General features: G+C 44.7%; 1 protein-coding gene across 1 annotated transcript in view; it reads right to left on the bottom strand.

The window, feature by feature from the left end:
- The window catches only part of Taok3 (TAO kinase 3), a 110621-nt gene that overhangs the window by 16680 nt on the left and 77365 nt on the right, over positions 1-16576 (bottom strand). The window contains exons 13-16 of the mRNA XM_029559276.1: positions 15039-15173; positions 4758-4994; positions 2890-3018; positions 1983-2186 (exon numbers count right to left, since the gene is read on the bottom strand). Of these exons, the coding sequence (XP_029415136.1) occupies positions 1983-2186; positions 2890-3018; positions 4758-4994; positions 15039-15173 (705 nt within the window). The remainder of the gene's footprint in view (positions 1-1982; positions 2187-2889; positions 3019-4757; positions 4995-15038; positions 15174-16576) is intronic.

The raw sequence follows: 16576 nt of genomic DNA, 5'->3' as shown, positions 1-16576 counted from the left end.
AGAGGGCAACTTGGTGACTATCATCTATCAATTGTCAGGTTTGGCAGCAAGCACCTTTACCTGCTGAGCCATCTCAATAGCCCTACATAATATGTATTTAGAACTTTATATTTATGTATTCTTTGACTCAGAGATTCCATTTCTGAGAAATATTCTTCAAAAATACTTATGTATGTATGTATGAAAATGTTAATTTTTTTTCAGTACTGGTGATTGAACCCTACGGTCTCATGCATGCTAGTTGAGTGCTCAACCACTGAGCTGCCTGTATAGCCCCTAAAAATACTTATGTACAAAGATGTTCTCTGTCGTGTTGTTGGTAATGTATAAAATTTCAACAAAATGCTCACTGGGAAAAGCAGCATTAAGTAGGTGACAAAATCCTGTGGCACCAAGGCCAGGGCAGAAATCCATGTGTTTCATGGTAAATGGAAAAAGCCAAACAGTGTGGTGGGCATCTGATATTTTTGTAGGCTCAGCATCTATCTTTCCTCATTTTGTTTTTCCTTCGGATGGGGTCTCCCTAGTCCCAGTCCACACAAATGAAATTCACTGTGTAAACCAGGATTGGTCTGAGATCTGCTGCCTCTGCCTCCCGAGGGCTGGGATTAAAGGCTTGCACCACCATACCTGACATTTGCCTCATGTGTTTTATAGTGTTCCTCTCCAGCTTTGAGAAACAACTCTATTCTTTCTGGAATTGGTGTAGCATTAAGGGTGGGCACATTACCCAATCAAGTTCTCTCTCTCTTAGGAACTGAATCTGATATAGTATCAGAGCTGGAGGAGGCACATCCCAATGGCAGTGCCTAGAGGCACTGAACCTGGAGTGGGCTCCCTGAATAGACTACACTGGCCGTCCAGTTAGCCCCAGGGATCCTCCAGGTTCTGCCTCCACAGTGCTAGGATTATAGATATGCACTGCTGCACCGGGAGTTTTACTTGAGTGCTGGGGATCTAAATCCAGGCACTCATATTTACGTGGTATGTACTTCACTAAGTGCTTCACTAAGTCACCTCCTTAGCTCCATTATTATTATTTTGAGACAGCAACTTATTATGAAACCCAGGCTAGGCGCAAACTTGTGATCCTCCTGCTTCAGTCTCCTGAGTGGGTCATTTTGGCTTCTCTGTCTCAAATCCCCACAGGAAGTTATTAGAATCTCTAGCAGCTGTACTTTAGGAAGGCCCTTCTGATCTAATCTCTCCCACTGTCCCTACTACCGCTCTCCCTGCTCTGTACTCCCTAGTGCAGCCTGGGTCTCACACTGATGCGCTAACTCTTTCAAAGCACAGCCAGCACTCACCAGGTCACTCCCCTGCCTCTGATGGCTTACACTGCCTTCAGGCTACTCAGAAGGCCTGGCTTTAAACAAGGACCTTGCCTGCTGCTTCCAGTTAGCCTTTTCCTAGGCTGAATTCCACATACCCAGGCCTCTGGCTGCCTTCAACTTCCCCTCCGAGCCCCTTCTCAGCTGTACCTACAGTTAGTGTACGCATACCACTGCAGCTCGGGCAGGAGATGGTTGGACTCCATTATGTCTGTTTTCCCTCCTGGACTGAGGCAGCTAGATGGCTGCTTGAGAGCCCTGGTGTCTGCCACGAAGCCTGGCACTGTAAGCATCAGGCAACCAGTGAACACACTGCAGCACAGAGCATTATGCTGTCACTTAAGTGTTTCACAGCCCCAACAAGCAGGCCGGAAGCTAACGTTCTCTATGCTACTTTGGTTCTTCACTGTGATACGACTTACAGCAGGGCTTGTAATAACGTAACTTTTCATTTATATATAGAAAGTTGGTTCCCTGTCGTGCAAATGGGCTTCCTCTTACCAATGTCTAATTCATTCCCCGCCATGCTTTGTATACGACAGTGTGTCAGGCACTGCACTAGCAGCTAAGGGCACTGGAATGGAGGAACTGGACCCTGTCATGGGGCTCGCTGCCCCAAGCCAGCGAGAGAGGCCAGCGTGTGACAAATACCTCCCGAATATTCTGCTGCTCCACCTCGTGCCGCTTGATCATTATTTTCCGCTTGAAGAAACGACAATTCTTGTCGTAGTACAGTCTCTGCTGAGTCAGGAGGTGGGCTTCCTCTTCAGCCTGGGTGTGCTGCAGGTTCTCCTTGTGCTTGGACATCCGCTCTTGCTTCTCCTTCTTGGGTGTGCTATGGTCCTCATTCATTTCCTGAAAACAGTGACAGCACAGATCCATCGGTTTCCCTCAGACCATGCAGCACCAATGGCAAACGGAGGTGACACAGGTGGTGAAGGCAAACACCAGCACAGAAAGCCGGTGCGGCACAGCCCCTGCCTCCCAGTTTGTTTTCCTCCTGATTAGCTGAGTGTTAAGTGAGAGGGGTACTCAAGTTTCCCTCACGCTCAGAGATTATTTAGTCAATTGTCAACCAACATAGGCTCACTAAACCCTGACCATGTGATTAGCGCTTTACCAGGGCCAACAGTGGGTGAGAGACCTGGGGGCTGGAGTCTAGACTTGAATTACTTTGAGAACAACGCAAAGCAGGTAGAATTTAAAATGATGAGGAGATACACTGGATTTATGGTTCAAAAAGATTTCTCTGGCTGATGTGTGGCGAACAGGCTGGAAGGAGGGAAGGATGGCTGAAATTCAGATATAATGGCTCTTGAAATGTGACGCCTGGCCCAGCATCAGCATCATGTGGAAACTTATTGGAAAAGCATGTTTTCCCACTCCACCTCAGATCCACTGAGGGATGGAGTATCTAGGTGGAGGTCAGGGTCTGCTTTAATAAGCACTACAGGGACGTGTGAATGCAAAGCCTGAGGACTGCTGGGTTTGAATAGACTGCAATGCAAAATGAGCCATTTTGTGCTCATAGTGGACGACTGGGCGTTGGCACCCTTACCTCTTTTATTTTTTCCTTACAAATCTTATACTGCTTCTTCTGACTTTCTAAGAAAGTTGTCAAGTCTTTCTTCTGCTGGGCCAGGATCTGTTGCTGGAACTTCTTCTCATCCGCTGCAGCTGCCTTTGCCTGAAAAAACAACAAAGATGCCAGGATGAAGTTGAGCTCCTCATGGAACACCGCTGTCTCCATTCCCAGTACGGGGAAGCAGTCTACAAGTGCCAGATAATGTCAAGTTTGAAAAGATAATGAAAAAAAACCTAAAGACATCTTTTAAAAATTACCATTAAAATACATTCCTAGTTATTGAAAAATATGAAACTGAACCATTAACTTATTTGGGGACAGGGTTCTACTGTGTAGCCCTGGCTGGCCTGGAACTTGCTTTGTAGACCACGCTTGCCTCAAACTCAGAGATCTTTCTACCTCTGCCTCCTGAGAGCTGAGGTTAAAGGAGTGGGCCACAACATCCAGCCAATAAAACGTGTATAGGGGTGTGTATGTGTGTGTGTGTGTGTGTGTGTGTGTGTGTGTGGTGAGTGCATGTGCAGGTCAGAAGTCAATCCCAGGTGCTGTTCCTCAGGTGCCACCCACCTTGTTATTTATTTATTTATTTTATTTATTCATTCATTCATTTATTCATTTAATGTATTTATTTCTTGTGTCTGTGTTGTATGTGTGGTATATGCACTGGTATGTGTGCAGACGCATGTGCCTGTGTGTGCATGTTTGTGGAGGCCACAGGACAGTGGTGTCCTGCTGATCATACTCTACTTTATTCCTTTGGGACACAGACTTTCACTGAACTCAGAGCTAGGTTGGTGCCCAGTGAGCTCCAGTGATCCAATGATCTTCTTGTCTCCACTCTCCATAGCTCTGGAGTTGTAGGTACACATGTGGTTAGGCCTGTGTAGGCTGCGGGGACCTGAACTCAGGTCCTCATGCTCACACAGTAAGTGCTCTTATCTACTGAGCCATCCCTCTAACCTCCCTCCCCTTGTTATTTTAGACAAAGTCTCTCATTGACCCGAGGCTTGCGGCAGATTAGGCTAGGTTGGCTAGTCAGGGAGCTCCAGGGGCCTGCCTGCTCCACTTCAGAGTGGCTGAGTTACAGGCTGTGCCACCATGTCTAGCCCATCATTCCCTTCCTGTCATAAGTATTTATCAGTAATAAAGCCAAAATCTTGATTTTTGTGCCTTTCATCTTTATTTTTTTTAATTTTAATTTTTTAATTTAATGAGACATGGTATCATTTTGTAACCCAGTTAGGCCTTGAACTTGAGATCCTCCTGCCCCAGCAACCCAGTGACCCAAGGTTACAGGTGCTTGAATATTTTCAAAATTAGTTTGGTGGGTCTGAGGGTGAGCATAAGGTTAGCATGTAGGAATGGTTCTGAGTTCCATCCTGGTACTAACAAAAAAAAAAAATCAATTAACTAGAATAATTAAATACGTTAATAACCTGGATAAGGAACGGAGATATTTCCCCAGAAAACCCATGTGGGGGCCAGATTACTTCCTTGTGGCCAGTGGCGTGAGCAAGGGTGATCTCCACCAAAGGGCTATTTGAGGAGAGCTGGGGTGTGGCAGCCCAGGCCCAGACCTGAGCAGTGCAGGGTCCCAGAAGACAGTGGCATTTTCCTTCCCTTTACTGACTGGGACCCAGACCACGGTGGAGGGAGTGATGTACAGACACGTCTCCACTGGATCTTCACTAGCTATTTTATCTTGGAATGGTCACTTCAAGTGGACCCTCTCAGCCACAGTGCTGCCGTGTGACTCACAGGCCCCACTCCCACCTCTTGCCACTGACCCACATGGGCTAGGGCTGGCTGCCCCCGACCGGCTGTGCACGTGCTCGACTGACCTCCTTTTCTATGACAGCCACTTGCTTCTTGGCCAGCTTCTCCAGCTCGATGGACGAGTTGTTGGCATGCGTCTCCACCTCCTTCTGGAGCTTGAGGCGGTGCTCGTCCATCTCGGCCTTCAGCTTGTTCTCCAGGGCGATCAGCTGCTTCTGGTGCTGGCGCCGCATCCGCTTATAACCTGACATCTGTTCCCGCAACTCGTTCTCCTGCTCATGCTCATGGATCTGCCGTGTAACCTGGGGGGTGGAGGGGGGTGGCACGGGCAGAATGTCACTGTGGGGACCAGAGGCAGACTTTTGGGCAAAGTGGAGAGAGCCACTCGCTTCGGAGTATCCCAAAGCTGACCTGTAGAGGGTGCTATGCTAGGTGCTAGCTCATTCTCAAAGCCACCTCTTGGCTCAGCCGTTTTACACACTCATGAGGCAGGTGTAATGTACTCATTTGATAGATGAAGAAATTGAGACCTGAAGGAAGCCATTTATATATTTTTGACATACTATCATATACACACATATACATATATGCTCATGTATGACATGCCATTACACACACACACACACACACACACACACACACACACACACAGAGTCAAGGTCATGTGCCTAATAAGGAGTGTGGCTGCTCCACCTCTGTCTGGTTCTAGAGACACACCATTTCCACTACACCACGATCTCTGAGTCTTGATGCTACTGACAACTGGCCAGTTGCTAATTCTTTGCTATGGGTCTGTCCTGTGCACAGTGGGATGTGTGGCTGCATTCTGGGCCCCACCTAATGGCACCTCTTAACTCATGAGACTCAAGTGTCTTCAGAGGCTAAGGATGTAACTCAGCCGTACAGGATTTGCTTAGCATGTGCAAGCTTGGCCTTGGGGTCCACACCTAGTGCCTGCACGCACACACACACACACACACACACGCACACACACACACATATGTGTGTGTGTGGCCTTCAGACATTGCCAACATTTCCTGGGTATCAGTACCCCTCTGGCTGAGACGCACTGCACATTTTAAAAGGCTTATGTCACTAACATGGAGGAGAGACACAAACAAGACCTATATATCATAGACACACAGGATTTTTTTTTTTTTTAGACAGGGTCTCACTATGTAGTTCTGGCCAGCCTCAGACTCACAGAGATCTGCCTGCTTTTGCTTCCCCAAGTGATGAGATTAAAGGTGTGTGCCATCATGCCTGGTCACACAGAAAAATTCTAAACCATGTGCCTCCCTTCCCTTCCCTATAAAAGAGCTGCTAAGGAGTTACAGTAATTGTCTCCTCAAAAGGGAAAAGTATTTCTATGAGTTTTGCCTGGCCACTTTTCCTGGGAGCTTTTCTTTCATCATTCTCAGTTAAATGTCCAACAAGCTGAAGGGCTCAGGGGGAACCTGAAACCTGTGCCCTGTTGTCTCTCCCAGACACTGCTGTGAGCGTTCAGGCTTCCTCTAGCTTCTCACTCTCTCTGCTTTCCTGATGGAGCCTCCAATCACTTCCTTCTCCCTTTTCCTATTTATTTTAGGAAAGCCCTTTCATTCTGGCATCGTAATGTTAACTTTGCTCTTCACTATGTGATTTGGCTACCCCCCTTGATGACTTCCAGCCCTGTCCCCCAACCTCACCCCCAAACAAGTTTTACTGGAGAATTTCACACTGCTATTAATGCTCTGAGCTATTTTCAGTTTATGGGTCAAAGTGCTCTTTTCATTAAAAAGCAGTTTGTTTCTCTGCGCTTTTTAGAAGGTGTCCCTCACCCCAGCACTCTCCACTTGGTCCTTACTTTGGAGAGAGGGCTGTTTTGTGGATACCGGATAGTATTATCACAGTACACATTAAACATTAGCTAGGTAGGCTTTGAGCCCTTTCCAGCTCACACAAACTCTAGGTTTCAGGTGCACTGCTCACCATGGAAGGACAAGCTCTCTAAAGCAGAAGATATGTCAAGACCCACAAAGGATAGTCCTCCAAATCTCTAAAAGAGACCAGTGGTCTCTTCTGTTCATAATTACACACACACACACACACACACACACACACACACACACACACACACACACACATTCACTTTTTATACTGTGTGTGTAGGAGAGGGCAACACACTTTTTTCACACACACACACACACACACACACACACACACACACACACACATTTACTTTTTATACTTTGGGTGTAGGAAAGGGGACCAAGGACTTCACTTGCTAGCCTTCCTCTTACCACAGAGCCACGTTCTTGTTATGTTTTTTTTTTGAGATGGGATCTTTCTATGTAGCCCAGGCAGATCTCAAATTCTCTACCCTTCTGCCTCAGTTTCCCACATCCTGGAATTGCAGGTATGCCTGGCTCTGTGTGGACTGTTTAGTTTGTTTGCTTTTTTACCCCCTGTAGCACTGGGCAGAGAATTCAAGGTATTGCAAACACTAGGTAAGTTCTCTACCACTGAGCTAAATCCTCAGAATAAAAAAAAATTTTGGGGGGGGGTGGCGGATAGGGTCTCCCTATAGCCACAGCTGGCCTGGAACTGGCTACGTAGACCAGGCTGGGCTGGATCTCATAGAGATCCACCTGTCTCTGCTTCCTGAGTGTTAGGATTAAAGGTGTGCACCACCATGCCCAGTCTTTTAATGTTTTTGTTTGCTTGCTTGCTTTTTTGAGACAGGGTGTTACTATGTAGGCCAGGCTGGCCTTGAACCTCATGGTGATTCTCTTGCCTCAGCCTTACAAATGCTGGTTACATGCCTGTCGCACCACACTTAGCCCCACTATTATTTTCTTAAATGTACTTATATGTGGATAAAGGAAAAGAGTGAAGCAGTCTGAGAGATGGTACAAATTTCACTCCTTTACCACCCAGAAGCACATTTTTAGGGGGGAAAAAATCAATCGATTCTGCTTATCAGAAAAGATACCATTTAGTCCCCTCTGAATTCAGATTTTTTTTCCCCAGACAAATGTGGAAATAGAGTTTCTATTCCCAGGTAGACATGTTCTATCCACATATTTATTTTAGTTTTCCCTTGTGTGTATGGCATATACACGTGTATACACGTGTGTATAGGCATGCTCACCCATGTGAGTGTGGAGGCCAGAGGTTGACAATGGGTGTCTTCTAATGCTCTCCATCTTAGTTTTTGAGACAAAGTCTCACTGACCTGAGAGCTTGCTGTTCCAGCGAGCTCTAGGGACCCTCCTGTTTCTGCCCTTCCAGTGCTGGGATAACAGCCACACATTGCCTTTCCTGACTTTTACATGGGTGCTGCAGATCTGAACTCAGTTCCTCCTACTTATGCAGCAAGCACTTCACCCACCGAGCCATCTCTCCAGGCCTCTAGTACTCTCTCCCTCATTAATGAGACCCCCAGAGCACAGGCAGGGTCCACTCTAAAGCCACCACAATACACCTAAACCCTGTCACATGCATTCGTCTAGAAGATAAGATATTCTTAGGATGGCCACCTTCTGCTAGGAGGCCCAAAGATGAAGCAGAAATGAGGCAAGGGGCATTTTCTGTCTTAACTGGGGGTGGCTTCCTGAAAACATGGTGGTCCTGCCTGATCATCACACCCTGCTCAAAGTATGATGTGTATAGCAAAGACTACTGACAAAGCCCAGGTCCCATTGCTTCCCAAAGCTCCCCATGGTTTGGATAAACAGCTTCTCAGACTCCAAACACCACTTTCCATTGTCACAATCAAACTTCCTGAGTTTCAGATTGGTTTCCTGATACTAGGGCTGTTTTGTTTTGTTAGATAGTCTTGCCATATAGTCCAGGCTGGCCCCTAACTCCTAGGTGCTAGGATAAAAGGAGTGAGCCACCAAGAGATACAAAATTTTATACTTCCATGCTCAAGGTAGATAGATGAGTTAAAAGTACAACCAGTGGTTTCATTTGTGAAATTGAACATTAAACATATTAAAAATACACTGATTACATTCCGAATGCTGGTTTGTTGTATGTGTGCACCATTTACCTGAAGAATACACTGATTGGTCAGCAGAATTTTAAAAAGCCAATAATTTTATATATTTTACATGTGCTTTCACATATAATTTATCTCCTTAATTTTTTTTTTATTAGTGCGTAGTGTATGTACTTGTTAGTGTGGGTGTGTGCATATGCTGGTATGCCTGTGGTAATAGGCTGGAGGCTAATGTTGGGTGTCTTTCCTCAAAGGCTCTCCACCTTTATTTTTTTGAGACAAGGTCTCTCAGTTAACCTGAAGTTCACTGATTTGGTTAGACAGGCTGGCCAAGGAGCTTCTGGGATCTGTCTGTGTCCACTGCTCAGAGCTGAGGTTATAAAAGCCACTAACCCTGGCTTTTTCCATGGCTTCTGGGGATCTGATCTCAGGTCCTTACACTTGCAAGGCAGACATTTTACCGACTGAGCCATCTTCCCAGTCCCTGTTTGTGTTTTTGAGACAGCCTCACTGTGTAGTCCAAGCTGGCCTGGAACTCACTATGCAGCCTAGGGTGGCCTCAAACTTCTTGTATTCGTGTCTCAGCCTCTCAAGAACTGGGATTACAGCTGTGTACCACCACTCCTGACTCTACCTCTCTAATCTTTGTAAGTCTTGGGATCAGAACCAAGGGCCTATGTCCCTCAAATTGCCTGAGGGAATTCATGTCTTCAAGGCAGAAAAAGAGCTATTATTTTCTGTCAGAAAGAAATAGGGAATCGTCATCCCTTAAAAATAAAATAAAACAAACAAACCAGTCAAAGTTGGAGTAAATGTTAAGTGTGAATCACAAATTGAGGAAGTGTGAAAATGTGAAAAAGTTACAGAAATGAGGTGACTACAGTTTTTACCAGAGATGGCTCAATCATGGGACCATATATAAGTGGGCTGTGCCACTGTACCACACCCATGAGCGGCTTAGAAAAAAGACTCATTCAGTCCTGAACTGCACCAATGACCTTGGGCAAAGGACTTAACCTCTTGAAGTCTTTTGATTCCTTTGCAGAAAAGATGGGCAAGCTGGATGTTGTTCAGAGATGGAGGGCTGGATAAGGTTAACATGTGAAGTGCTTAGCTAGCATCTGACTTGAAGGAATGCTCAATACCTGTAGGTTTCCTTCCTTCTCCTTCTAGGCTACAAGAAATGTTGGGATTAAAGATTAAAGGCATAGGCTACCATGCTCAGTGAAAGAGCATATTTCACAGTATGATTACCTATTTCTAGCTTGTGGGCTATGAAGAAAAATATGGTAGAGCATGTTAGTGTGAATGAGGCCCTGGGTCAATACTCGGCACACAACAAAGTAGTATGTGTACATTTCCTACTGTGTTTTTTCTTTCTTTCTCTCTCTCTCCTACTGGTGATGAAACATACAGCCTTGTCTGCTAAGCATGTATTCTGTCATTGAGCTACAATCCCAGCCCATGCACAATTTCTGAATCTGAATTATTGCCCGTCTCACATATCTGGAATATATACAATTGAATAAGTGATAAATAATAGGCCACAGAAAGGAGGACCATACCACTTTCATAAGGAATTTTGTCCAGCTGCTCAATATCATCCTGTTTAATCCCAGGAAGACCTGGTCCTAAAGCAAACTGTTCAACACACAGTCTTGACTCTGCCTACCATGTACCAACATGGCCCTGGAAGGGTAACAGGTGACTGACTGAACCCAGAACAGAGCACAGTGGCTACTTACAGGGTTCATTATTTGTAAGAAATAAAGCAATGCCTTTGATCAAAGTGGCCCATTAGCACTTAGCACAAATGAAATTTACAGCAACTTCTTAAAAAGAATACAGTGAGTCTCATTTTGGCTTCAGAGACCAGACATTTCATTCTTCAGAACACCTAAGAAAAAGTTCTTACTAAAAGTAATGACTGATACCAGGTAATTTTTGCCTTGTAACAGAAAATATTATATGAATAACCAAAATGCAGGGTTTTGTTCATTTGTTTTTTTTTTTTTTAAATGGAGACAAGAACTGGCTATATAGCTCAGGCTGGACTTGATTGAGATCTTTCTGCCTCTGTCTCCCACGTGGTGATATCACAGGCATGCACTGTCACACCAGACTAAAATGTACACTTTTAGATCCAGATTTTTATGTGGCAGTGGCTGCAAGAGACCTCATTTGTTCATTCAGTCATTCTACATGTTTACTGAGAGAGTGGCCATGTGGGTTGGGCACATTGATTGACAGCACAGGTGAAAAAAAATGGTACCAGCAAGGATCTTTGTGACTTAAGGCACATGACATGCCAGAGGTGGACATTAGGGGTCTTTCTCAATGCATGATGCTCTCCACCTTAGTTTTTGAGACTGAACTTGGGGTTCATTGATTCAGCTAGGCTGGATGGCCAATGAACACCAGAGATCTGCATGTCCTCTTGTCCCCAAGGACTGGGGTTCTAGAGACACATCGCCACATATGGCTTTTTATGTGGGTGCTGGGAATCTGAACTTAGATCCTTATGCTTGCATGGTAACCCCTTTACTGACTGAGCCATCCCCCTGGCCCCGAGATTCACAGTGTGTTGAAATGCACCTGGAGACACCACTGGGCTCCTGAAAGGGGCACAGGAGCAGCTGTTGCTGAGGTACTACATTTTTATTCTTATGCTTCAAACTATGTGCAGTTAGCTGAATAATTAGGTTGCATTTTAAAAATTGCAAATGTGGACTCCCTTTTTATGAGTTTTTCTCCTAAATCTGGTAAAGCCAAGTAAAGGAACCTACAGTGGCCAGAACAGAGCAACAATCAGTTTCTTTCTATGTTTGTCTGGAAACTCTTAAGTTTTCCTCTCAAGCTCTTGCCCTTTAATGTGTGCTCTATCATAAACTCACCTGTGCAATGAGACTACTGTTTTCCACTGAGAATTCTTCAAGGAGGCAACTGATGAACCATCTGGTAGAGACATATGACCTCTTTAGTTACCACTACTAGAGAGGCTGCCAGAGGCCCAGAATACCACAAAATTTGAAAAAGAAATGCCATCAGATGGATGGAGCCACAGCTGAAGTCTCTCTCATGTCTCAGTAATGGAACACAAACACTGGGATGCCTGTTCACCAATGATAAGACTCAAGGAAGGCCCACCTCAAAGAGCCAAGACTCAGTGGAAGAATTCTGAAGAGCCATATAAACAACCCTTTCCTCTAGGCAACAAATCAGCTCAGCACACTTTTTTACAGAAAAAGATAAAAAGCAAAAAGATACCATGGAATCCCCTTGCTTTTTCCGATTCTTCTAAATAAGATCACTCACTGCCAACCTTCGAAAGACTACGATGAAGGAACTATGATTCTAAAGTTTCCTCTGGTTTCAAGGCTTGCTTTTCCTTTGTTCCAAATGCGACAGTGTTAGTGTATGGAAACACAAAACTCCGTTTTAAGGTGCCAAGGCCTCACATACCTTACTCACTCAGAGATACAAATGGAGAAAGTCACACTGAGGCAGACGGCAATCAGCGAAGCCTCTTTTAGGTTTATGTAGAAAAGGTGGGTTGGCAAGCACATCTGAGAAGCCATGATTGTTTGCGTTAGTTTACAAGTCAGCTGAAAAAAATATATTCTTGTTTACTGATCTCATAATTGAAAAATGAATTTGTCATTTCTATGCTTTATGGTGACTGTTTTGAGGCCTCCCTGTGGCTTTTCAGCTTGAAGTCTTTGAAGAAAGAGCATGGGTATAACCAACAAACCAACTAAACCAATGAACTAACGAACAAATGAACCAATCATTCTAGAACCGCCACCACTTTACTGCTTCCACCAATGACTTGACTCCTGACTCAGGGACCCTCATTCTCTCATGATCTCCCATGCTAAATATTCCATCTGAGTCCTTTTCACTTGAATGAAAAATAAAAGGATGTGAGATCCATGATTAAAAATTAGATGCTTCTTTGTGGTATTTCATGACTTACATACCCTTATTGATCTATAAGATCGTGTGGTGGGGAGCAGAATTGTACTACTTGACAATATACATGAATATTAGTCTGCCAATAGTCAGATCGTCCAAAATGGGACATATAACCAACCACCCAAAGCCACACCCCTTCTCCCTTCCATTGAGCTCTTTTTTTCCCTTCAAAAGTCACTAGATATTCAAGAGAAAATGCCATTGCAACTTCCCAAGCATCCCATCTGGACAGGGTGTGCTGCAAAACAGCTTATTTTTTGTGACTAAAGCAACAGCCCCCAGGTTTCTCAGTTTCTAACTTAGTATTGGAGCAGAGGCCTTTTGGCAAACAAGAGTCCACTGGAGAGCTGGATCCCAGAAGTTCTCCAGACATGAGGTAACTCTGAAGTCTGTAGGATTCATAGGGACTCCTGAGGACTCTGCCCACAGCCTGAAGTAATCTGGTGGGGAAGCAGCTTTGATCAGAGAGGAAGACTCGGATGGCTGCAACCCACCAGAGCAGCCCTGGTGTGAGTTCTCAGAGGCTGGAGTGAGACTATCCGGCATAACTGTAGTAATGTCTTCTGGGGAGGGAGGAGAGAGTCATGAATATATGATGTGGGAAGGAGGAGGGTGTGGCATGAGGGAAAGAAGAGGACCTGTCCCGTGCTGAGGAGATGTGCTGGGGGTAAGGTATAGCTCCATGCAGAGCCTGCCCATGGTGCTGGGATGCTGGGGGCTCTCTACTGTCTCTACTCTCACTTCACACGCGCAGGTGGGGATAAAAGGTGCAAGCCCCACAGAGGCCTGTGGTGAGGAGTCACAGTTCCTGCAAATACCGTATTTCTCCTTTTGTCAGGTATCATGGCACGGAGATAATTACTAATTAACAATCCCACCATGCTTTATACAGACTCACAAGTAGGTTCTGAGATGCTTACCAACCATTGGCAGATACAGAGTGGACATTTTGAGACGTCTACCACACAGCAGTGTTCCTCTCAGGTAAAAAATTGCCCATCAAAGAGATTACAAGAAACTTCAACATAAAGGAACTCAAGAGAGGGGAATTATTTATAAATAGACTACATCAAATTGTGTGGGTTTTCTTCTTACCCAGCCATGGGCAAAAGCAATAGGGTACCTGCTTTCATTTTCCTTATATTTGGGTTTTCAAAGATTATAATCCATTCTAAATTTCAAGGGTCGCTGGAGCCTTTACAAAGACTTTAGGCGGGGGAATTAAGTAGAAATCAGGTTTGAAAAATAGGACAAGAAAAAACGATCATTTCTGGGTCGGCCTTGGATGATGTCATCATAGGCTCTGGATTTAACGGCTGAGCAGCGTACGTACACTAACTCTTCCTGCCCATGTGACCTCTAATATCCATTTGGGCAAAACAACTAATATTTCAATTATTTTCCTGGTTGAGAAGTGAGATTCAGGAGGGAAAGATTAAGGGGAGTTCAGAAAGCCAGGATGAAATGGTGTGAGCCTGTGAGTGTGTGTGTGTGTGTGTGTGTGTGTGTGTGTGTGTGTGAGCGCGCACGCGCACGCGTGGGGGGACCGAGGGGAGGAGGCATGGAAACTAACTCTTCCTGCACACACCCCTTTTGCTACTACAAGGGCATCCGGCAATCACATTTGCAATAGTAAAAATGCTGAAGAATCCTTTGGCCCCTTTGCTCTCACAGTCGTTCCCAGCGACTCCTACAAAGCCCTCCTCGCTTTATGGTTGTCAGGAAATTCTTCAGGGGTTAAATGGGGGAAGCACAGCCACTACCATTGTTGCAATAAATAAATGAATGAACCAGAACGAACCGGCGATCCATCCCTGGGAAGCGACTGATTTTTCTACAATTACAGATGGTAGCTGGCAACCATATATTAAAAAAAAAAAAAATTGTGCTTAATCTTTTGATGTGTGTGGACATTATACAGACACACATACACATATGCAAAAAGAAGTGTAGTGACCTGCATTCACGCAGCCAGACCTTTAAAAAAGGTTTTTAGTATTATTTATTTCAATGAAAAGACAGCTTTAAAAAAATTGGACAGGCTAGCAACTCATCTCAAAAGCCTTGTATTTTGCATATACAGCACACACACACACACACACACACACAAACACACACACAGACAGACACACAGAGAGACACACAGACACACACACACACAAAGGTTTTTTTTTTTTTTAACATGTCATAGACAACGCTAAATATCTGAGATCAGGTTGCTATGCCAACAGATTTTTTTTTTTTTCTAAAATGAATAAAATTATTAGGAGGGAGAAGACATTCCTGACTCCTTTTCCTCCCATCCATGAAGCCAAGGGAGGCTCAGGGAGGGCCAGACAGGGAGGAGGGGAAGGCAGGGAAGGTGGGTAGAGGGTTGTCTGCTTACCAAAGATGCTGATTTGATCGTGGCAAAGCGCTCTCGGTTCCGATAGTGGAGGGCCTGGCTCTGAACTGACTGGGTAGGCCGCGGCTCAGGCCTGGGATCGCCGTGGCCCGCCTCATCCCTTATGAATACATGATCCTGCAGAAATGGATGAAAAGAAGGAGAAAGTCCAGCTGTGCTCTTTCCTCGCCGGCTGCCTCTCTCTCAGCCCTCTTTCTGATCAAGCACCGCTGTTTGAAATGCATAGTTCAGCTCTCTGCTAGTCCCCGCAGCTCCCACGGTATACAGTGAATAAGCAACACATTGCAGCCTTCAGTTAGGAATGTCAGCTGATCGCTAGTGGGATGCCTTCTGACTCCCTGGCAGGCTTTTTTCCTTTACCTCCGGAATTACATATATGCAAAAGAAAAAAAGGAGAGGAGAGACAATGCCATGTATAGTAGACTCCTTAGAACAGTTTGCATAAAACGCGGTGACCAAATAATTCCTTTAAAAATGTCGTGTCCATGTCTGGCAAGGAGGATACTGGTGGCTTTTAACATAAAAGCGAGCCTCCAACTCATTCCCTTGAAAGAGCAGCGTTCTCAATCGAATTGTATCTGCGAGCTGGTCGGTGGCATCCTCCTTCTGCCTGGGGATCAGGGGAGGGTTGTGCTGAGCTGCCTCTCTGTCTTGTGCTGGGAAGATTCGGCAGTCACTGAGGGATCCTGCTTTCCAGTCATGATCGTACACAGTTCTAGCACCTTCTCTCTACAGCTTCTGAAAGGATTTTTTTTTTTTTTTTTTTTTTTTTTTTTTAGATTTAAAGAGACAGGCGTACAATTCCAACCTAATGATACTTTCCCAAATCGTCCCTCAACTCAGCATTGGCATGTATGTCAGCAGAGTGAGGAGGCTGGGATTCAATGTCCTTGACTGATTTAATGGAGCCCTGTGCGTTCTTGATGGGCAAAGATGATTAATCTCATTCTAACGCCCAGTGGATGAAAAAAAGATGCCCTGGATGGATGATAATGGACGTTTCTTAAATGCAACTGAAATGACTTTTAAAGGAGAAAATGCTTTCAAAAGACCATGTCCCTCTCTCTATAAAAGACGAGGGTGGTCAGTCAGTCGGTAGCTCTAACCCTTAAGAGTATAAAAAAACAAACAAACAATACTCTGGCAATTTGCAGCTGAAAACCATGTACAACTGTGGGGGATTTTTAAACAGCACATGCTCAGGTGGGGTAAGGAGAAATCAATGTCTTACCCCAGGGTTTTAGGAGAAACCTTTGGTTTTTGTATCTCCTCCATGAGAACTTAAAAAATTTTTTTTAAATATATAATTGCCCTTTCCTCCATTAGAAAGCAAGAACCAAAGATATTTAGAAAATACAAAATTTTATTATCTGAAATTAAAAAAAAATTAAACATGGAGATTTCTTGAGGGGAAATGACATTTTACAGCCAGGTTTTGGTGTAAAAGCTAAGATCCAACATTAAATTCATTATAGAACTGACTTTCCTTTTATAAGTTTTACATGTTTTGATGTGTAAGG

The sequence above is a fragment of the Nannospalax galili genome, unplaced genomic scaffold (assembly GCF_000622305.1).
Source record: "Nannospalax galili isolate Female #2095 unplaced genomic scaffold, S.galili_v1.0 scaffold769, whole genome shotgun sequence".
NCBI lineage: Eukaryota > Metazoa > Chordata > Mammalia > Rodentia > Spalacidae > Nannospalax > Nannospalax galili.
The sequence above is the reverse complement of the archived record's forward strand: the minus strand, read 5'-3'. Positions and strand labels throughout refer to the sequence as shown.